The sequence below is a fragment of the Oryza brachyantha genome, chromosome 7, assembly GCF_000231095.2.
Source record: "Oryza brachyantha chromosome 7, ObraRS2, whole genome shotgun sequence".
Classification (NCBI taxonomy): domain Eukaryota; kingdom Viridiplantae; phylum Streptophyta; class Magnoliopsida; order Poales; family Poaceae; genus Oryza; species Oryza brachyantha.
Genome location: NC_023169.2, coordinates 7,780,646 through 7,804,340, shown reverse-complemented (window position 1 = coordinate 7,804,340; position 23,695 = coordinate 7,780,646). Strand labels below are relative to the sequence as shown.

Below are 23,695 nucleotides of genomic sequence, written 5' to 3'. Positions count from 1 at the left end.
CTGATACACCACCTCCAATGGCCGCCGCGATCTTGCGGTGCGCGACGCCGGCCACGAGGGCACCTGTCCTGCGAGCAATCGAAGAACTAGCAAGAACAAGTAAATAAGCAACTTAATAGGGAGATGAATATGACGCACAAAGATGAATATTATTATGGTGGGGTTCTGTGAACAAGTATTCGAGTGGTTGCGCCAACACACACGTGTACAAGGAAGTAGCAAAAGCTAACTTGCAGAAACAAAACCTGTCGTTCTTGACCGCGGCTAGGGTATAAATAGGGGGATAGAAGAAGCACGGGGCATGCTCTAACCTAGGTCGTGCCCCTAATGGGCCCCAACTTGATACACAACCCATTGGGCAAAAAAGAGGTGACACAGCACCCATGGACAAAGAACAATCTGAAGTAAAACAACAATAGTGGCTGCTCTAGAACAGATAATGATGTGTAGTTGGATCCATTTGAAAATAGACTTGATAAGCTTTCCACGAAGTACTTCTACGCCCAAATCTGAGTTCGCATGAAGTTGTGGCGGCCGTCAGAAGTTGCCACTGTCCTGCAGTCCGAATCCACCCTGTGCGAATCCTTGCCCCTTTGGCTCCTCTCCATCATTCCTGAGCAAAACTTTAGTGTACGCGTCTCCGGGGTATAAAGAAGAGGAACATGAAATCAAGAAAGAACTCACCTGATAGTTGAGTTGCGTGCATGAGCGTGGGTAATAGCACCATGAAGTTGTACTTGTGGGGTTATGGATGTATCAATGGCGTTGATGTCCTCATCAATTGTGCTTTTTCTCAAAACTTTCAATATGTATTAAACTCATCGTTATCGTCATTTCATGAAGGTTGTTTGTGCTCTATGTCAAAACCTTCAATATATCTTGAACAAAATGTCATACATTCATCTGCTAAATATGCTTGAGTTATACATCCCTCAAGATGTGCTTTTTTATGTGCATATGACTTCAACACACACGAATATGTACATACACATGGAAATGAGAAAAAATGGTAAGAAATATACATTGGATAACAAATTCAATTGTACTTGTTATATAAACATGTCTTTCCACAAAGTACATCGATCGTGACAGACAAGACCTGCTATTTTAGCCTCAGTTGCTAAATGAGCAACGAAATGCACCATGATAGTAAAAATTCCAAGAGGAAATATCATTTTCATACGGCATAATGTCATTTTAATTTTTTCATCCAACTTATGAGCACGTCTATGTATATGACTTTTGCACTTAATTCTCTAAAATAACCACATAGGTCAAATAATACATATCTAACATTGTTTGGAAGCACACCTCGCAAAGCAATAGGAATAAATTGTTGGATTAGAACATGGCAGTCATGACTTTTAAGTCTTGAAATTTTTCCCTAACCAATATTTACACATCTTGATATATTTCTTGATTAGCCATCCGAACTTTAATATCATGGAGATTTTTGCAAAATTGTTCCTTCTCATTTTTAAACATAGTATAGGTAGCAGGATGCAAGTAATACTTATTATTAACTTTTTTTAGAGGATGCAACCCTGGCCTAATTGTGCCTGTAAATTATCCTCTTATTTGCCTTCTACTCTAGAAGTGTCCCATATATATTATCGCATACATTCTCCTCTATCTGCATTAGATGAAGATTGTGGCATGGTAAATTGGATTCCCAATAAGGCAAAGAAAATAGTCCATTGACATGTTTCCATGTTTTCGACTCCACGAAATCATTAATTTCCTTTATTTTACTAAGAATTGGAGTTTCATAATATGCATTAGGCTCTGGTCTATGTTCTTTAGTTCTATCAAAACGAATACGATTGTACCGGAACTCATGGTCTGGTAGTAGAAAACAACTATATCCCTTGAAACAGTACTTCTTACCACGTGCCAAATGTTTTGAACATGTTTCATCTCGACATGTAATACATGCAAATTCACCAGTTAGATTATATCTTGCAAAGATCCCAATTCCAGAGTAGTCACTAATTGTGTACAATCATATAGCACGGAGTTCAAACATCTCATCTTGATATGCATCGTATGTGGGGGTTCCAACATTAAACAAATCAATCAACTCTTCATAACTGGCTCTATAAATACATGAAAAACCTTTCTAGGATAAGATGGCACTGGAATTATTAGAGCAAGCATAAGAGATGATTCTACTATGGAGGTAGGTTATACGGAACTAAGATGATTGGCCAACAACTATAAGTTGAACTGATCGTTCCAAATGAATTAAACCCGTCACTGGCCATTGGAAACCTAATATTTGAAGATATCTAGAATAAATGTTTTTCCAAACCTCTAAATTACCCGGATGACATGATACATCATCCTTTGCACGACCCTCATCAGTTGATTCCTTATACATAAATAACATCGGAAGCCTTTGCTTAATTGGGAAGTATAGTAAAATTTTCCACAGGGTTTCTCGTCTTGTTTCCTTCTCTGTTAAAGTAGTTTTATCTTCTTTGTTTTTCCACCTAGAAGTTCAACATTTCGAACGAAAGTCATAATTTATCATGTCTTTCCGTTAAAGCTGACAAATCTTTGGAGAAACATGAATGTTGACATAATTAAGTCCAAGATTTCCTATTTTCTTCCTGACCTCAACGAAGGTCATAGGAAAACTCTTACAATTTGGAATTTCTTGTTGTAGGATCGCTAGCAAATTATTTAAAGATTTATTACTACACCGGTTAATGGATTTTATGTGAAACATGACCACAATTAACAAGGGGTTGTTTGGTTGTTACCCTCAGCAACATGCCTGAGCAGTGGCAAAGCTGGAAAAGAATTAAGGGAGGTGCACCACTTCTCTATATACATAGAGACACATGACTCTAAATAATGGTATTTGATCATATTCATAGTCTCATAGGCAGTATTTTAATACCATGTCACGAACGGTACTGAGTAGTGAGCAAAAATGCTTACCGACGTAATATAGTAGCAAAATCCAATTAGCTATGGAGGAAAACATTAAATAACAGTAAAAGATAATGCATAATCCATCTTGGCAAAAATGATCTCCAAAGTCACCAACCTCATTGTTGTCATTAGTCAATAGCCTACAATAAAACCATAATAGAAATATCTTAGTTTCTAAGTACAATTTATATGTCCAATAAACATTTAAAATGTGTAAACAAATACATTACCTTTTAGTATACTCGTGACTTCATATTCATAAAGCGATCAACGACAGCCTTGTTGGTAACTTTTTTCATTTCTTCCTTCTCAATATAGGAAATAAGGCTATGGCTTAGATAGTCATCACCCATATGATTGCGCAATTGTGTTTTAACGATCTTCATGGCTGAAAAACATCTCTCAACTGTAGCAGTGGCGACAGGCAATACTAACACTAGCTTCAAAAGACGATAAACCAAAGGATAACAAACATGTTTTCTTGTCTCTACCATTTTCTGAGAAAGCTCGCTAATTGTTTCTATTTGAGAAAATTTGTCATCCTCTCGCACATCGGCGATGTAGAGACTAAGATGATGGCTAAGATCTATCAACTCTCCAGAACTAAAATCATTAGGATAGAATTTTGCTAGATTCATCAAACTCTCCACATTAAAATCATGAAAAGATTCTATTGGATTAAAAGCAGCCGAGCAAACAAGCAATTCAGATGTTGTCTCATTGAAGCGATTATCTAGCTCTTCAAGTAACCAATCAATAACATCATTAAAACAATCCACTTCATAATGATGCTTGTTTGTAATTCCTGTTTTTTGCCTTGGCCTTTTTGGATTGATGTATACTTCTTCCATCTCTAATTTTATAATATCATACTTGTCACAAAAAGTATACACATCAGCCTCTAATTTTTCCCATCCATCTCTTCTGAGCTCATCCAAATGACCTCTGGTAGATCTCACACATTTAACTGCATTCACAATGTGTTGATCCTTTCGTTGAAGTGCTAATGACAAGGTGTTTGGATCAAATTCAATTTCCTTCTCCCAACTATGGTCCTCTGGTTCTAGAGATGAATTCCCCATTGTTGCACTATCTGGCGCTTTCCTTTTGAGATACTTATCCATAACCTATCAAATAAAAAGTTTTATCATGTTAATAAAATATAATGTATCACTGATTACTACAGCAATGTAAAATATGCCCAAAGAAAATGATAGATTGACAAGTGATCTTACTATTTTATAAGTGATGGACTAGTATGTGATGTCTGCAAGATTTCGTTCAAAAGTCCAAGACAAAGTTCAATATAAACAAACTTCAACCCTAGCTTATAATCTGGATAAATAAACTTCTGATAATTATGCTTGGAAAAAATCAAAGTAATTGGATATTTGGATTATAAAGAAGATGAAAAAAATTCAAGACAGATAAATAAATACCTGAATAAAGAGGATGAGAAGGCAGGCAAGCAGCAATGACGGAAGGAGTTGCGGACGCCGTCGGTGGTGGGCCACCGGCTGCCCGGCCCCGCAGGCGCGTGGCGCACGCGCGGTTGATGCCGGAATCGCATGACGACACGGCGTTGATGTCTCTGTCCCTGTCCAGTCAGCAGTGCAAACCTGCACCTGTGCGTGCGATGCAGAACAGAAGGAGAAACAGAAGCGCGTGCGCGGTGTGCAAATTGAAAAAAGAATACGATCCGTCGGCATCCAGGAGAAGTAATCTGACTGTCCACCTCCTTTCTCTTGGGCCTTTCAGCTTGGTGGATAATGGGCTGGGTGGTGCATGAACTTGGGCCAAAGAGGGTTCCCATGTGGTAAAAATAGGGGGTTAAGCACTAAAATTAAAAATTGGGCCGGGTGCCTGTGCACCCCCCAGCCCATTGCGCTTCGCCCCTGCACCTAAGATTTTTTCATGCCTGAGGGTAGCCTGAATTGGCATACCGAAGCTACTTGATCAGGCATATATCAACATTTAACTTGTGTTTGGTTGATGTCCTAAAATCATGCCTGAGAGACACAACAACCAGGTAGTGTTTGGTTCATTTGTTTGTCTAAGATTACACTCACCACATGTTAGAAATGTGAAGCTATTACCCTGGCATATATTTGATTTGTTTATTCGTAGATGTGCAAATACAAATTTACATAGCATCATAAATGTATGTACATATAGTTGCAAATTGCAATATAGAAGCACTGAAGTGATATATTTAGCGTTAAACATCTAAACGGAATCATTGTACATCCTGTTATGCCAATTAACAATGTTATGTAATTTACCAACACAAAAATAAAGGGCAAAAGAGCTATCGGGTATCAACTTGAACAAAAGTTAGGGATCATCACTACTAGCATATTAGCATGTCACAACATGCAACACCATAGTACCTAAGTTAATATTAGCAATTGTTTAAACATAAATAGTGCAGCAATTGCTTAACCACAAGGATGCAACAAAAATTAGACCCTCATCAACCACGAATAGCTTTTGCCACCATATGCACGACTTACTAGAAACTTGAATCATCACCTAATAAGAACATGTAGACCAACTCTCATCTTGTCATCAGGTTCTATAGCTATCGTCTTGAGCATGTCCCATAGATGAGCATTTGGATCTTAGGGGGCTGCAGTTTGTACCGATTTTTTAAGATTATTTTTTATTCTAACCAAGGTACTAATGATCAACACATCAACATCAATATCACCGTGCAATGTAGGTGCTAATTTAGCCTTAAGCTTGTTACCTTCTCTTTATGTGATTGGGGCAAGGTCTTTGGCTTCCCACATCTTTTGAAACCTTTTTAGTTTGGTTTCAGACCAGTTACATTAGATGATGAATCTTGACTAGCTGTTGGAGCTGTACTAAAGGCTGCCATCACCTTGCAATCATCCCTATTTGTCTCTAGTTTGTCTGAATCTTCCCCTGTTGGATATTTCGTTTCAGCATAGGTTGACAAATCATTGAAAATATCAAATTCATTAGTTTCATCCTCAAAATCAGCAACACTGGAAGGATCATGCATAAATGTTCTGTCGACTGAAGAACCATTCAGCAATCCTTGCAACTTGTCAACAAACTAAATTGGTAATTCCATGGTCTCTCTGTGATTAAAAAAACATTAGTAACTCTTTAAGAATTAATAAACATCTTATATCGTAAGTAATAGGTTATTACTGATAGTCCATCCAAAGTAGATTAAGAGAGACAAAATTTTGCTGACTTCATCCCCCAACCATTACCACACTGTCATTTAGATGGTGAGCTACAAGTCCCCAGTTCTATTTATGACGCTTATAGTGACGCTGAACTTGATCAATAGTATAGGTAGTGCCATGTTTTGCATTCATAGCTAAAATGCAAACAGTGTGATGTATCTTTTTGATTACTCCTTTTGGTGGCAGCTCTATTTTTTTCAACGTACCAATCGAGAAGAAATTTAGAGAGTGTTGTAGGCCAATTTATAGGTTTTTCCCTCGCACCTGATCCCCCCAAGTCCTTTGCTTGCCTTGCATGTACCCTTGCCATTGCTCTTGCCAGTATTGCTGCTTTCTCCCATATCCATAGTACTAACTACAAAAGTAATGCATGAGATAGGCAAAAATAGAATAAAATAAAAGAACTGACAGAACTATTAATAGTTAAATAACTAATAGCCAATGACATACAACACCAAGCACTGGTGGAATACATTAGTTGATAACGGTTTCTTGCCGTACTACTATTACACTAATGTTCCACATAATATTAGCTACATTATGCTACGTACCCACTATCTATTCTCCTCTGCTTGATATGTAGCTATTCTAGCTGATCTGGGTAGTTCATGAAACCAATGAACTTCATCATATATGAGTTTGTCAGGACCATTATCAAGGATCCAATTACGCAGTATACAACATGCTATATCGTTATCTTCACTTGGAACTTATACAGAAAGAAAGGCCTGCTATCAAGAATTTTCAAACAGTTTATTAAGGTTCCAAATGCTCGCTCAACAGATGTGCGAAGGGAGGAATGCCTAAGACTGAATAATTCTTGGGGCGTTTTCGGTGCTCTCCCGCCTTTCTTTCAGATGGTACCAAACACCTCTATATAGTGGCAGTATACCAGGTTTTGCTGCATACCTTGCATTGGCTAAATAGTATTTTCGTACAACACATAAGATGAATGGGTTTATTGTGTTGTCACAAGAAACTGTACACCAAAAAAATACTAGGACCTCATGTACACCTTCTAGAATTTGGATTCCATTCGATCTTTCAAGGCAAACCTTGAAAACTACTGAGTCATTTGTTGAACCCTCGGATCCAGCAAGCACATAAGTAATCCTCAAATCAAAGTCAACTACAGCAAGTACATTCTGAGTTGGATAGGATTTGTGGCTGCTAAACATGTAACTATATTCTCACGGACAAATACAGGGATGTGGGTACAATCAAGTGCCCTAATGCAATCCTAAGCTAAAAGAAAAATATTATTACACCAACGATAGACGACTTATGTTAAATATATTTAACATGATATACCTCAAAATATGAGTAGAAACGGCCAAGATTACTATTTATCTTTGAATGTATATCTATTGGCCTAATCTTTATCATATCTGTTGCAAGAAAACAAAAAGCTCTCAGCACCTTGTTGAAGTAACGACTCACTCTCTCACATGATCTTTTGATAAAAAATCCAAACACCCGATTTCTCAAATTGTGGCTGTCACGCCCGGAGTTTTATCCCAAGCCTAAATATGTAAAAGAAATTCGTAAATAACAATTGGCTTAATTAACTCAGGAAAAATCCCTCTAAAAGAACCTAATTTAATTAAATCGTGGCTCGCAAATCGACTAACTGGATTTAAATTCAAATTGCAGAAGTTTAAAATTTGGCCAAACAAATTAATTTAAAACTCGGCAAAAGCGGGGCTTTCCTTTTCCCCTCCTTTTTCCTTTCTTTTTCCCTTCCTTCTCAAATTGGGCCAAAGTCCAATTTTCCTCCCTTCCTTTTCTTTTTCCTTTTTCTTTTCCCTCTCCTTCTTCCCGGGCCAGCCCAGCCGAGCCGGCCCATCTTCCCGCTCGGCTGGCCCAGCCGAGCCGGCCTCTCCCGCGCGCGCCGCCTCCCTCCTAGGCCGCCGCTCGGCCCAGCTGTCCGGAGCCGCCAGCCCAGCTTCGCCAGTCCGCGCCCACGCCGCGGCGAAGTCCGCCTCGCCTCCCTCCTCCCTTGCACCACTGACAGGCGGGCCCTGCCTGTCAGCGACCGAACCCGGGCGCCAGCCGAGTCCTCCTCCGCCCCGACTCCTCCGGACGCCACGCCGCCGCCGCGCCGCAACCGCCGCCGGCGAGTCCACCGCGTCGCCGACTCGGTCTCCAACCTCCGTCCCGCCCTAGCCGGCGCCGCCCCTATAAAATCCCCGTGCCTCTGCCCCGCCGCTCACCTTTTTCCTCCACCCGCCCGAGCCGCCGTCGTGCTGCCCCGTCGCCGCCGCCGTTCGATTTCGCTGCCGGACGCCGATTCCCGCTGTCCAGCCGCGCCGTCGCCTCCGCCTCGACGTCGCCAAGCTTCCTCCGGCTTCCGTCGCCGCCGGTGGGCACCCCGCACCCTTCGCCGCCCCTTCATCCTCTCCATCGCCGCGTCCCGTCGCTCCGCCGCCGTCGGCCGGTCTCGCCATCGAACGTCGCAAGCCGCCGCTCGTCCGCGTCTCCACCTCCGCCCCATCCTCGCCGACTTGCTGCCGTCCTCCGTCGCCGTCGGTGAGCCCTCCCCTCCTCTCTTCCTCTCTTTTTTCCACCGTCGCTGGGTCCCCTCGCCGCCGCGCCGTTGCCAGGTGCCGTGCGCTGCCGCCGCGTCGCCGCCGCATCTCTGCCCGGCGTCACCGTCACCACGCGGTCGCCAAGCCATCGCTGCCGGCGCCCGCCATCGCCTCCACCTCCCGGCGCCATCGCCATCACCCCGGACCGTGCGATGCCGCTCGTCGCCTTGCGTCGCTCGTCGCCGTCGCCGCCGCGCGCGTGCGCGCCTTGGGCGTCGCCGTCGCCCCTCCACCTGCCGTCTTGGTCGCCTCGCCGTCGCCGTTGTGCTCGTCGCGTCGTGGCCGTGGCCGAGCCGCGCCATCGCCGCCCGCCACTGCCGTTCGCTCGTCGCCGGTGTCGCCTTCCCCTCTCGGCCGAGGCTGCCTCCCCCTCCTCTCTGTTCCAAGGTTGCCGACAGACGGGCCCCACTCGTCGGCCGGTCCCCTCCCTCTCTCCTCCCCGGGCCCCACTCGTCAGCCTCTCCTCTCCCCTCTCTCCCACCGACAAGTGGCCCCCACCCGTCAATGCCTCCTCTCTCCTCGCTGACGTCAGCAGCCCCATTAATTGCGCAATAATTGATTTAGGACTATTCTGTTTAGCTAAAAAAACCCAGAAAACTTCTAAAATTCATAAGTAATTCATTTAGTCTTCGTTTAGGTCCATTCAAGTTTCATTAAATCCAGAAAAATGCCAAGAATCCATTAAAAATAGTTTCTTTCTCTGTTTCAGTAGTTTTATAGCCTGTTTTGTTTGTTTTTCCTTGTTTGTCGTAGGTTTTGACCCCGTCGCAGCGCCGTTCGTTCTCGAAGTCGTCGCCGAAGTTCCTCGTGGGTCTAAGCAAGGCAAGTGGCACCCTTCTTTGATCATATTGAAGCTATGATTATAAAATTCCTCGCTTTTCATTCAAACATGCATTGTTTTATGCAAATCTATTTATTGTATTTATCCATTGGGCTATTACCTTTATATCCGTTGTTTCCCACACATCATTATTGCCATCCCAGGGTTAATTTGACTAGATTTAGGGTTAGTCAATGCGTAGCCATGCTTAGTTCAACTAGCTCACCAATTATTATTTAATTGCTGTTACACTTTGATAGACCTTTAATGGTTGTAATCATTATTAATATCCCGTTGAGGATTAATATAACTAAAATATTGCTTATGGTGGGCTGTGGGTGCATGGTTTTTAGAGTCGTGCCCATGGCAATTAAGGACCGGTTCTCAGGAAACCCTGAAGGTCTTATACGTACTAACCACAAGCCAGAATGAGCAACGGTGAGACTCATAATCTAGCTTGTCCCTATTCGACGTACCGAGGCAAGGGTAGGCGTGATGGAGTATGGACGGGCAATCGTGGTGTAACGAAAGCCTCGCTGCTTTCGGATCTACCAAGGCACAAGAGGGGACTGCCCGACTTGGTGTAAAGGAGGGGGTGAAACTTGAAGTGTGGTGCGATTGTCTAGGGAGGGTTAGGTGAAAGGTCTTATCATGGTTTCCGTACTGAGGTATCGTGGTGATACGTCAGGGCATGGTAACATGCTTGGGAGCCATGTCTTGTGGGTAAAGTTGTACACCTCTACAGAGTAAAACTATTCGAATAGCCGTGCCCGCGGTTATTGGGCGAACTGACAGACTCACTGGGATTAGTTGAACCCCCTTTAATAATTTTATTAATCTTGGAACTGGTTTGACCCTGTGCAATGTGGTGTAACGTTGGCAGTGGTTTGGGTCTGTCGCAACGTGGTTTAACGTTACACAGAGGGTTGACCCTGTCGCTACGTGGTGTAACGTTCGACAGCGGTCTAGGCCTGTTGCAACGTGGTGTAACGTTGGACAGTGGATGATTATCTTAAATGTTTACTTTACTTTTATTTCAGTCTGTTTTATCTTCTGTTTTGCTAAATCACTGCAGCTTTTGTGCAATTTAACCTTAGCCTATCCTTGATACCCTATTGCATTCATTATTCTCCTCTCTTGGGTGTTACTTGTTGAGTACGGTGGTTTGTACTCAGCCTTGCTTAATTTTTCCCCCACCAGAGCAAGTGCCAGAGCCTGAGTCAGAAGGTTGTTCCGAAGGTTGAAGTGAGGTTCAGTCCGCCGTCGAGAATGCCTGTGGTGTGGAGCCGTCATCGCCAGTTGAAGCTGAAGATTAGATGGTTTAGTCTTGTTTTCCTTTTTCGCTGCATTTCGATAGATAATTGTTTTTATTTGTTTTTAGGTCGTGGAATTGTGTACTGATTTGTCATAGTGTGTACCCAGGCTGATTCCTGGACCGAGATTTAATGCATGCTATTGTTCAGAAATTTGGTGTAAATCTCTGGGCGTGACAGTGGCCAACTGTGTGTAGGTTTATAGATAATTGTTCTTCCACTAAGACATGAATAGTGTCACATAGTAGACCATTATCACGTAAATTGGAGGCAAGCTTCCAAAACACCAGTTTCCTCTTCCGAAATTGATTGATGCAATTTATGTCACTTCTGAAAGTGCCTCTAGCCCCTAAAGCGGGTTTTGGATGATTAATGACAATCCTAGTCAAAGCATGTGTGAGCTAACAAATTTGTGGATGCAGAGAAGTTAGAGAAGTTTGACTCATGCACGGAATGTGCAAAATTGATTAAAGCAAGAAGTGATCCAAAAGGCGAAAAGCGAACGGAGTCAACACGATTGAAGGCATTTTTTCCCTTTGAGTCGTAGGACAATCCATACTGTTAAGAGGGGTCACCAAGTCGCTACAAGCATCCGTGAGAAGAGTGATGAGTGTTGAGGCTTGTAGGAGAGCATTTCTAGAGAGCCAAGACCAGACAGTACGGCCCCAGGCTGTAGCTAGAGCATAAGTGCTGGCCGGTCGGTCCACCCCATGCAACTTTATCCAACGGCTAGCTGACATTTGATAGCCCTATATAAGTCACCTCGGGATTCTAGCCATTGATGAGGCTTCCAGTTCAAACTCTAGGGTTCCTAGTTGTGTTCTAGCCCCTACCAAGCCTCCCCAACTAATCCTAACACTTTCTAGAGTGATTAAGGCAAGGATTAAGCCTATGTTGTGAGATTAGGGATTAGTGAGTGATCATGAGTGTTGTTGAGTGTTCATGAGAGTTGTTGAGTGATCTTGAGCGACCAATGGATGCACGTGGAGACGTGGAGGTCTATTACTCTTGGAGCTCATGCTCCTAGACGGATAGACGTCGCCCGTGAGCCTCCAATCATTGTGGATCGCCCGAGATCAAGTTTGTGAAGGTTGGTACCTAGCCTCTGCAAGGAAATAGGTAAGTTTTCTAGTGGATTCTTGTGCTTCTTCTTAGAAGGCTACCGAGTAGAGTGGGTTGCACCTTAGGGCTAGGCAAAGCGCTTTGATCTTGACCTTGGTGGTCGATCAATGGCTCCCTAGCGCCTAGGGGTGAATCCTACGAACTTCACCAAGAAAGGAGGACTTAAAAGTCCCTCCTTTCTCTGACCGGGCAGTCCGGTGTTCATAGCTGGACGGTCTAGCCAGAGCTCTCGGCCTAACCCAAGAGCCCCGATTGGACGGTCCGGCCCCTGAGCCTGGACGGTCCGAACCTACTGACCGCTGCGAATTGAAGAAATTTTCAGGACACCTATTCAACCCCCCTCTAGGCTGTCTCCCAGGGAATTCAACTTCAATTGTAAAAATCATCTAATCTTGTTGTCCTGACCAGATCCCTATCTACCAATGGACCATCCTTTCTTGGATGTCGTCTCTTTTTTGTATGGCACCGCCACCAAATAATTGCCAACACAACAAATGAAACACCCAACCTTCTAGTTCGTTGTTGGATAATATACTGATGAGTTGAATTTAGATTCATTGATCTGAGTATATATGACAAAACAACAAATAGGTAAAAAAAATACACATTTATGCATATATAGTATAAGACTACAGTTCCCTGGCAAGCCTTGTAGTACCAAAAAGGGAAAAAAAGAGAGGGAGATACATGCAACAGGAAGAACAAGAGACGAAACAAAGTAAGAAGAAGAATGGAAAGCAACAAAAGAGACTTGTATTCGCACTTTACAGTACCAAATCTGACAACACTTAGAGACTTTCCAGATAACTCACGCAAAGAGGGGAAGACAAAACGTAGCCTTGAGGATCTGGAACAAACATTCCCCCTTCAAGCTGCATCCATGAGCATAGGGATCAGATCTGTGAGCTAGCTAGCTCAAAGAGGTTTCATCTAGGATGATTTTTTGCTCGGGAAGAAGGAGCATACCATTGGATCTACAAGATGGAATGGTTCCTCCATCATCACTGATGCAACCATGGGATAGATAGGAAGGGATCTATGATTATATGAAATAAGAAGAGGGGAAGTGGCTCATGTATAATATGTGGAGGGGTTTCAGGCACACTTGGACTGGCTCTCTCAGAAGTCCTCAGGCGACTGATTTCCATCACCTAGACCAAGCACCTGAACCCAGACATGTTTTATCAGGCTGGCATTGCAAAGACGCCAACCAAACACTACTTAGGCAAATCACAGGCTCAAGCTCAGGTCAGGCTTCTTACCTCGGGGAAAAAACCAAAAAGCCCATAAAAACCTAGTACGTTCATACCCTTCCCATAAAGGTTCATAAGCATATCGGAGCAAGTCATAGAATGCTTTTGTTTCAGAGTCTAACCCACTGTTAGAAGAATTTGTTACATCACAATCATTTAGAGGAGGGCTGTTGCATATTATTATCCATTCTATTTTGTGATTGTGTTTCACTGTTAGCATAGATGAATGATGCAATTTGACCATGACAACCCCAATGATAATAACCAAGTAATATTCCATTACACACTAAATGATCATACACCTTATCATGCCTTAGTAACCACTTATTAACACATTTCTTGCACGAATATCGGATCTTATCATTAGGATTCTTTCCCCTATATGCAAACTAGAGAAAACCCAATATTCCAGCAAGGTACTCATCACTTGGTCTAAGGAAAAGTAGTAACTTCTTAATAGCATTTAAATCTAGTTTTTTGTTTGATATAAGAAACATGGTTACTACCGGAGTGTTTCTAATTTGAAAACCACCCACTAAATTTATTTGATTTGCTCAACTCAAAATTAGTCTATCTACAAAATATATGATGTGTAGTTAACCGCACCTAGAAGCTTGACGTATGGATATAGTAGATTTGGTAGTTATATCAGACAAATTGTAGAGCAACAAATGGGTAGATAAGACATCGATGAAGAGGTTGGGCCAAACAAAATAACTCTAGATATATGAATATAGTCTGTAGCAACATGAATAGCCACAAGACAATGACATTACATGACAATTGAAATCTCAAAATGATTTTTTTGTTAGCCATCAAAAAACCAAATAGTAATTGGTGATGGTAACAAAGATTAAGAGAACAAAACTACTATTATGTAATAGGCTACGTATACTAGCTAGCAGTAAGGATTTGTAGTACTGTACTTATAGAGGAACATCATCAATTTTAGTATTTGACAAAACAACATGTAATTCCCAAACTAATCCTACAATCCATGCTTAACATGCATCTGGAATATTTCCTTCATGCTTTTTCCCCTTTTCATTTAGGTTTCCATTTAGGCCAAAAACTCTCAACAAGATCATGAAGAATTGAGAGAAAAATGATGGTCTTAACAAGACTACACATCCCATGGATTCAAACAGGATGCATTCTTCTGTAATGAAGATGGATAAAAACTATGTATTCAAAAAGTTCTGTTGGATTCTTGTTTATGCAATTAACTAGTGATTTTTATTCAATCCTATTGTAGGTCGGTACCACAATAATTTTATTGACTGCAAAATATCCTAACAAAGAACATGTGGCATATGCTTATTTTTTGAGTACTAATCCAAGAGAGAAAGTGGGTGGTGTTGAGATAGGTAATAAGTTCACAAAAGTGGTTTTTATTCATCCGTTTTGAAGAATACAAGGAAATAGTAAGGCATATGAAACATTGCAAGACAATTGGTGATGTTTATGCTGAATTAATGTCCATTGCTTGGCCTTCAATTGTGTAAGCATGCATATACAATATCTTATACATTTTGATTAATCATTGATATCATATTATGACTGTGCTATCATGACAAGTTATTCTTTTTTGTGCAGATTCAAAAGACCAATGGTTAAATGGTCATGATTCAGTGGCCTACTCAATATCTAACCAAGCATCATGTGCGAATTCATAGAGATTTGATAGGCATAGATATATTTTCTATATTTTGCATTTTTCATGCAATTAGTTGCCTAAAATATGAGCTCTTTTAAAAAAAACTTCAAATTCGTTATGGATGTTATGGAATGATGTAAATTGTAGCTATATTTAAATTTTCTTATTGAAATTTAGTATTCTATCTACTCATTTGTAGCCACTCTCCTCATGTGATGTCTTGTTAATTCCTTTCCAAAGTGAAAATAATTTGGAACATTTTACTATTATAATAATATCTAATTAATGGTACTATTAGTCCTATAGTATTATTACTATGTTGCAGTATATAGAAAGATGTTACAACTTTGTTGCTACAACCAGAAAAAAACATGTTACTAATAGTCCTGTTATAAGTGCACAAATGTATTGCAATGATCAATTGTAACAAAATAAGATAAGTTACAATAACTTTTTGGTAACATATTTACTTATTTTTAACAATATCTACATGTGTTACGGTATACCTAGCTATAGTAACATAGGCTATAGATGTTAGTATCTCAATTGTTACTCTCATTGGTGAGAGGATGACACTCAAACTTGGGGCAATTTCCTGTTTACTTATCACCAAATGTCATATCTTCCTGGGGAGGCTTGGATACATATTTATAGCTGCCTACTAGTCCAAAAGATGCTATCCTAGAGCATCTCAACAACCAGTCCTAAAGCATCCTAACCACCTGTCCTAGAGCATCCTAACAACCTGTCCTAGTAACTGAAAGCAGAAAAAACAAGGGTAGGACACCACAAGACCAAGACCAAACAGCCCAAGACTTATTCCTTCATTCTCCCCCTAAGTCTTGTGCGTCGTCTTGTGGGAAAGTTGAGCCATCCTAATCTGGGAGCAAAGCTCAAGGAACTTGATCCTCCCAAGGGGCTTGGTAAGCAGATCTGCAAGCTGGTCCTTGGTGTTGATGTGGCTCGCCATGATGCTCCCTTCCTCCAAGCAGCCTCGGATAAAGTGGTACCTCACCAGGATGTGCTTGCTCCGTTCGTGAAAAAGGGGATTCCTTGCTAGGGCCAGAGCGGACTTGTTGTCCACCCTAAGCTCCACCACTCCAGTGTCTCTGCCGAGGAGATCATCGAGTAGTCGAGCAAGCCAGAGTGCCTGGGTCGAAGCAGTGGAGGCCGCTATGTACTCGGCCTCGCAGCTGGATAGGGCTACCACCTGCTACTTGACCGACTGCCAGCTAACGAGGCACTTGCAAAGGAAGAAGAGAATCCCGCTTATGCTCTTGCTAGTGTCGATGTCGCCGGCGTGGTCGCTGTTGGTTTACCCAATGAACTGTGCCTTTCCAGGGCACCTCGGGTAGTAGAGGCCGTAGTCGAGAGTCCCGCAACGTAGCGGATGATCCTCTTCATAGCTTGCTGGTGCTCCATCGTCGGCAGCTGCATGAACCGACTAACGTAGTCGACGGAGAACGCCAAGTCCGGCCGTGTGTGGGTAAGATAGCGAAGGCTCCCCACAAGACGCCGGTACTGCGTAGCATCCACCTCCTCCGCCGTGCTGTCCCGGCTCAGCTTCAGCCTCTCCTCCATCGGGGTGAGGGCTGGGTTGCAATCGTTGAGCCCAGCTAGCTCAACGACGCGCTTGGCGTAGGCAGTCTGGCGAAGTGTGATCCGAAGTCAACTTGGTGCACCTCGATCCCCGGATAGAAGGAGAGGGGCCCCAAGTCACTCATCTGGAAAGTGGCCTTCATGTCTTCCTTGAACGCTACCACCTCTGTATCCTTGGTGCCGGTGATCACCAAGTCGTCAACATAAACACCCACCAGCAGGTTATTTCCTCTATTTCCCCGCCGGTAGAGAGCCGCCTCGTGCGGGCTTGGCTCGAAGCCCATCCTCTTGAGCGTGGAATCCAACTTGGCATTCCACGCCCTCGGTGCCTACCGCAGGCTGTACAAAGCCTTGTGCAGGCGTAGCACCTTGCCCTCCTTGCCGGGGATCGCAAAACCCGGCGGCTGGTGCACGTAAACCTCCTCCTTCAAGTCATCGTTGAGGAACGCCGACTTGACGTCCACGTGATGGACACGCCAGCCTTCCTGAGCTGCTAGCACAAGAAGGAGTTGCACGGATTCCATCAGTGCCACGGGGGTGAAGGCATCGTCGAAGTTGATCCCCTCCTGCTGCACGAAACCACGTGCCACCAAGCGAGCCTTGTGCTTTACGATGGCTCCGGCTTCATCCCTCTTCAGCTTGAACACCCACTTAAGGGAGATCGCACGATGACCATGAGAGGTCAGCAAGCTCCCAGGTGCGGTTCTCCTTAACCGCGTCCAATTCCGCCTTCATCGTGGCGCGCCATGCCGCGTGTCTCTCGGCCTCTACGAAGGACCGAGGCTCACCGTCGTCACATGCAAGGTGCAACTGTTCCTCCAGGTCATGAGGCACCAGTCCCGGCACCAGCTAGTCACCGAGGAGGTCCTCCATCGTACGGTGCCGCAAGGGCTCTCCATCATGGTAGGCGTCGATGCGCTCCTCATCATGTGAGAGCGGAGTAGCGAACTGCACCGGGCTGCGCTCGACATGAGCTGGTGTTGGTGTGGACGTGCCCTGAGGGGTGGCAGTTGGCGCCAGAGTGCGTGGGGTCACCGGCTGTGGTGGTGTCGGCGAAGAGCTCGGCGCAGCCGAAGTCGTGGCTCGATAGCGTGGTGCTGCCGAAGTGGCAGGTGCCGGAGTTGGTGGAGACTTGGAGACTGGGGTAGGCACGCTCGGTGAAGCGGAGCTGCCCACTCCCCCAACTTCCTTGAAGTGGATCTACTCGACAATGAAGACGTCGTACGTCGTAGTAGAGCCGTTGTCCACCGTCTTGACCCATGTCCATCCTCGCCCTTTGTCGAACACGACATCACGCGCTGTGCGCACACGCTGTGTCTCCGGGTCGAGGATGCGGTAGGCCTTCGAGCCCTCCATGTAACCGATGAACACCCCTGGGGTGCTCGTGTCGTCGAGCTTGCCGATGTGGCCAAGCTCCTTGGCGAACGCGAGGCAGCCGAAGACTCGTAGGTGGGAGACCGATGGCTTGCGCCATGCCAAGCCTCGTACGGCGTCCTGCCATCGAGAGCCTTGGTAGGTGAGTGGTTGAGGATGTAGACGGCAGTCACCACCGCCTCCCCCCAGAAGAGAGCCGGCATCCCTCTCTACTTGAGGAGGGCTCGAGCCATCCCCACAACCGTCTGGTTGCGCTGTTCAATGACGCCGTTCTGCTGCGGGCTGTACGGCACGGAGTAGTGGCGGTGAATACCTTCATCGGCACAGTACAACGCGAATTCAGCCGCCATGAATTCGCCGCCGTTGTCGGCGCACAGGACACGCAACTTGCGGCCGCACTCCGCCTCCGCAGCAGCCTGCGTGCGCCTGATGGCGTCTGCAGCCTCTCCCTTGCTACCGAGGACCGTCACCCACATGTAGCGGGAGAGGTCACCGACGAGCAGCAAGAAGAAGCATCATCCTCCTGGTGTGGCCGGAGTCACCGGGCCACACAAATCCCCGTGCACAAGCTCGAGCCGCTCCTTGGCTCGGAAGCTCGTCTGATGGGGAAAGGGGAGTCGCCTCTGGTTCGTCAACACGCAGACGTCACATAACTGCTCCACGTGGTCAAGGCATGGCATGCCTCGTACCATCTCCTTCGTACTGAGCCGCTTCAGGGCCTCGAAGTGGAGATGGCCGAAGCGCTCGTGCCACTGCCACGCCTCGTCGTCCCGGTGGGCGGCGAGGCACACGAGTTGTGCTACCTGCACGTTGAGGATGTAGAGTCAGTTGTTGCCTCTAGTTACCTTGACAAGCAGGTCACCACGGCGCTCCCCGATCTTGCGCCGATCCCAAATCCTCATGACTCTATTCTTGATCACCACGCATGAGCCTTCCTCTTCTTCCGGCTGTCCAATGCTGATGATGGAGTTCCTCAGCGCGGGGATGTAGTAGACTCCAGTGAGCAGCCTGTGCTCGCCGGACTTGGTGGTGAAGATGACGGAGCCGGTGCCCTTGATATCCACGCCAGAGGCATCCCTAAACTTGACGAAGCCTCAGACGCTGGGATCAAGCTCGGTGAAGAATTTCCGTCGGCCGGTCATGTGATGGGTGGCCCCGGTGTCGAGGACCCACCCATCAGTCTTGGAGCCGTCGCCAAGAAGGACGCGTGCCTTCGAATCTTCTAGGTGGAGGAAAGTCGATGCAGCCGGTGCCGCTGGAGATAGCTCGATGCTTGCGTGTGCCAGGAGCAGGGCCGGTTCTTCCTCCTCCACTTGTGCAGCGTTGGCTTGGCCTTGTTGTGGTTGTCGGCAGTCCTTGGCCCAATGGCCAGACTTGCCACAGTTGCGGCAGGCGTCGTCTCGCGTCGGCCTGCGGTTGCCGGTGGTGTCGCCCTGGATGCCTCCACCCCGGATGCGTCCTCGCAGCCTGACCTGGACGCCTCCGCACCCCTTGCGCAGATTGCCGTGCTTGCGGCCGCCTACCGAGGAGGACTCTCCCTTTTTCCCATCACCCTGGCAGGCCTCCCACTGCTCCCGAGTGAGATGGAGCTTCCTGCCAATGGTGATGGGCCCGGAGAGGGGTTGTGGCTCATCGCCGTCGATGACCTTGAGGCGACCAATCACCTCCTCGATCATCATCATGGACAGGTCCAGCAGAGACTCGATGGAGCGGGCGATCTGCTTGTACTTCTCTGGGATGCAGCGGAAGAGCTTCTCGACAGCTCTCTCCTCGTTGTAGGTGTCGTCGCCGTACTGCACCATCTTCTGCAATAGAGTGTTGAGACGGAGGGCAAAATCATCGATGTCCTCACCTGGCTTGAAGGCCAGGTTCTCCCACTCCTTGCGGAGTGCTTGCAGCGTGCTCTTGCGGGCGCGGTCACTGCCAATGCGTGCCGCAGCGATGGCGTCCCAGGCCTCCTTGGCAGTATGCTTTTGCGAAAGCGAGAACTGCATCTCGAACGGAACTATAGCGATGAGGGCATCCAGTGCCCGTCGGTCTTCATCGTAGTCCACGTCGCCATACCGAACTGCCTCCCACATGTGCCGCACCTGGAGCCTCACCCTCATCACCGCGGCCCACTCGATGTAGTTGGTCTTGGTGAGGGTAGGCCACCCACCTCCGGGTCCAAAGTCTCTGACCACCGCTTGGATGCCGTGGTAGCCATGGCGCCGGTCAGGGGAGGGACAGTCACGCTGCCTGTGAGGGCCGCGCTCTCCGTAGACCCGGCCGCCATCACCGGGAGCGCCGTCGCCGCGCGCGTGCTCTAGGCTGCCGCCGGCACGCCTGCGCCCGTCTGGGCTACCGTTGCCGCATGCGCCCCCGCCTGGAGCGCCGTCGGTGGGTGCGCGGCCCCCTGGACCACGGCCGCCGTGGCGTTGGGCTGCTATCCACCATGCTGTCCGCTCCCTCGCCCTTCCTCTTGCCAGCTCCTCAAGGTCCCTGTCGGCGGTGATGTCGCCGGCGATGGAGCCGTTGATGCTGCTGCGCAAGGTCTCAACCTCAGCCTCCGCCGCACGTGCTACATTTTCCGCCTCCTCTGCTTCCGCCTCCGCCCTGATCGCCGCCAACTCCGCTGCCGCCAGCCTTGCTGCCCTTGCTACTGCTGCTGCGGTCTATGTCGCTGCTCGCCTGCGCTCTTGCGCTGCAGCGAGCTCGGCGTCCTGCTGACGCTGTGTGCTCGAGGCGCCCGAACGCTGAGACTGTCCGTCAGACATGGCGCGCCTCTGGGGAGCTGCTGCGTGGAGAAGGCAAAGGGGAAGGGGAAGCAGGAGCAGCCGGTGTTGCTGCTGGTGGCTGAGTGCTCACTCGAGCTTGGGAAGGGGAGGAGCAAGAGATGTTCAACCTACAGGAAAGTGTGGCTCTAATACCAGATGTTAGTATCTCAATTGTTACTCTCATTGGTGAGAGGATGACACTCAAACTTGGGGCAATTTTCTATTTATTTATCACCAAATGTCATATCTTCCCGGAGGAGGGTTGGATACATATTTATAGCTGCCTACTAGTCTAAAAGATGTTGTCCTAGAGTATCTCAACAACCTGTTCTAGAGCATCCTAACCACCTGTCCTAGAGCATCCTAACAACCTGTCCTAGATGCTGTCCTAGTAACTAAAAGCTGAAAAAATAAGGGTAGGACACCACAAGACCAAGACCAAACAGCCCAAGACTTATTCCTTGAATAGTAACAATACATTAAACTGTTACTGTAGACCCTACTAATACATTTGCAAGGTTATAGTAACACAAAAATGTGATACTATAAACTTGTCCTGACGAAGTATATGTTGATTAATGAATATGTGATTCGTTTATCAAATTTGTTATGTTGTAAGTTACTATTTCTTCAATGGTTCCCTGATTAAATATCACATATGGAACAATTATGATTAGATGATTGATAATCATGTCTTATTGATCATGGTATGGATATGCCAAGTCTATCATATGGACATATGTTGGAGAACATAATGTTTATTAGATCTGACCTAAGACTCTGCAAGAGCTATATTTGATGTGTCATTAGTGTTCTCATTGAGTCTTGCTGTATAATCCTTAGACTTGAGATTATCACGGTTTTCGACATGTGTAGTGGATTGCTTACGGACTACTGAATGCTACATCATGACCAGGTACTTATAAAAGTAGTCTCCGGACTAATTGCTACACATGTAGTGGGATAAGAATAATCAAGATAAAATTTGTCCCTCCATTAGAGAAGTATCTATGGGTCACTCAGTGTTATAGATTACAGAAGTGCATGGACATGCCAGAGATAATTGTGGAGTCAATCAGGAAGTAAAATATTACATGATGGAGTGAATGATTGCTTGGGGATCAATCGATAGGTTCAGTCGATCCAATCTTTATGTTTGCTTGGGGATCAATATATTCTGCTATGAGCAGCTATTGGCACATGGATTGAAAAGGAGTTTTTGGGTTGCAGTTGAGTACTCATGAACCTTTGGGTAACACACTTAATGTGCTGGAATACAAGAATTGGACGTTGATCTAATACATGCTTAGATTGGATAGGGATACGAGTAGGACTCCTACCAGACTTGGAGGCTCGATTTTGAGTCTAATATATACTAGATGATACCCCACGCTTTGTTGCAGGATATATGGATGAATGTATGTCAAATATGTTGAAATAATACGTGAAATACTTACTGTAGGATACATGGATGAATCTAGGTTAAATAAGCTGAAATAATGGATGAATATACATTGAAATATTATCAAAAGGTATTATGAAAATAGTAAAGATGATGATGATTTGACATTGTTGCATATTAATCTTTAGAATCTAATAAATTATATATGATGTATTACGATTACGTGAACTTTAAATATAGTTGCTAATGGGTTATGGCATGTCATATTTGTATGTTGAGCTTATGTAGTATGCTTGCAAGAGTTTTAAATATAATAGTCAATAGTGGGTGATAACATGGCATGTTTGCATGTTGACCATTAAAGCTAGTGGGTAAAACTATATAGGAAGAATAGATATAGGAGCAAAAAGGCTGGTGATGAGGACACAACTAACTCGGGTATAACCATGACTACGTTATGTATTAATCAACCAAAGATGCATATGTTCTATATTAGATTTACTTGTTATATATTTGAACAAACGTTGCTACACATTAAGTTTCGTGAGTTTTCGTTCGCAGAGGTACTTGCTTGAGCGAAAGAGAAGAGACCGAGCGTAAGAAATGCATGGATGATTGAAGAAGTTGATTGGGGGTCAAACCAAGACCTTCTCCAAGTCCACTTCCATCTCACCACGTTACTTTTGTTTTTATAGAAGATAAGAGATAAAGTTCTACATGTTTTGGATTTAGATTCGGGCTTCCCAACAGCATCAACTTCAAAAGGAACTAGCCGCTGATCTAGAAGGAATTTTTGGGACCATGAGTATTTGTTAGAAAGCTTATAGAGTCTACTTTCAGATGGTTTTGGTCCCACATCAAAATTCTTTTCGAGCTGCCGAGAATCTGCAAAACAAGCCACAAATCTCATTCAGTCCGAACTATATTTGGGTTTTGGGCCTTGTAATTGTGTCGTGGGCTCAGCCCAAGGGGTTGTGCATCGTAGGGCAACCCTAGGACGCCCCTAATCTTATTTATTCAGTAGCCATCATTGGTTATTGTCAGATTTTGCTTAGATTATTTCTGTCAAAAATAGTTTCATCGCTAGCTCGGTTTGTAAGACTCCAACTTGTGAGCTTAATCATTCATCTATAATTTTGGTTGTTTTCTTTCTTGTTCTTATTTGTGTTCTTTGATTAGCAGGGCTCAAGAAGTCAGATCGACGTGTGTCGCGAGTCTGCCCAAATCAACTGTTTATCAGAACCTTTCGGAAGATCAGAAACCCTAGTTTACATCAGTTGGTTCATTGCATGAGCAAATCCTAGTTGTCCGGCCTCCTCCGAGCCAAACCTAGCCGCACACGGATGCTAGCACATCAACGCACGGTGTTCCTTCCTGTACGTATAGATATGAGAAGAGGCACTGTTGGATTGTGGTGCTGATCGTCACAGTTGTATCATGAGATCTATGCACGTGGAGAACAAGATCAAGCTACAGTGATCGACTACTTCCTCTACATTGACACACGTCAGATCACCGACACTACTTTTGACTTTTAGTACCTTCTTCCATTGCATAGCGCGTTGTGTGGTAACGATCTATGATCCTTTACTTACCCAGTTTCTGGTTTACCTAATGTAGCTTACCCATATCCCTGCAATTCGCACATAT

General features: G+C 45.3%; 1 protein-coding gene across 1 annotated transcript; it reads right to left on the bottom strand.

Moving 5' to 3' along the window:
- Window positions 1–16,183: 16,183 nt before the first annotated feature.
- On the bottom strand, window positions 16,184–16,797 carry LOC121054923 (uncharacterized mitochondrial protein AtMg00810-like). Its single transcript, XM_040525905.1, has 2 exons — window positions 16,651–16,797; window positions 16,184–16,561 (listed from the first exon to the last, which is right to left on the bottom strand). Exons 1-2 carry the CDS (start codon window positions 16,795–16,797, stop codon window positions 16,184–16,186), a joined length of 525 nt encoding a protein of 174 aa, XP_040381839.1.
- Between the last annotated feature and the right edge of the window lie 6,898 nt (window positions 16,798–23,695).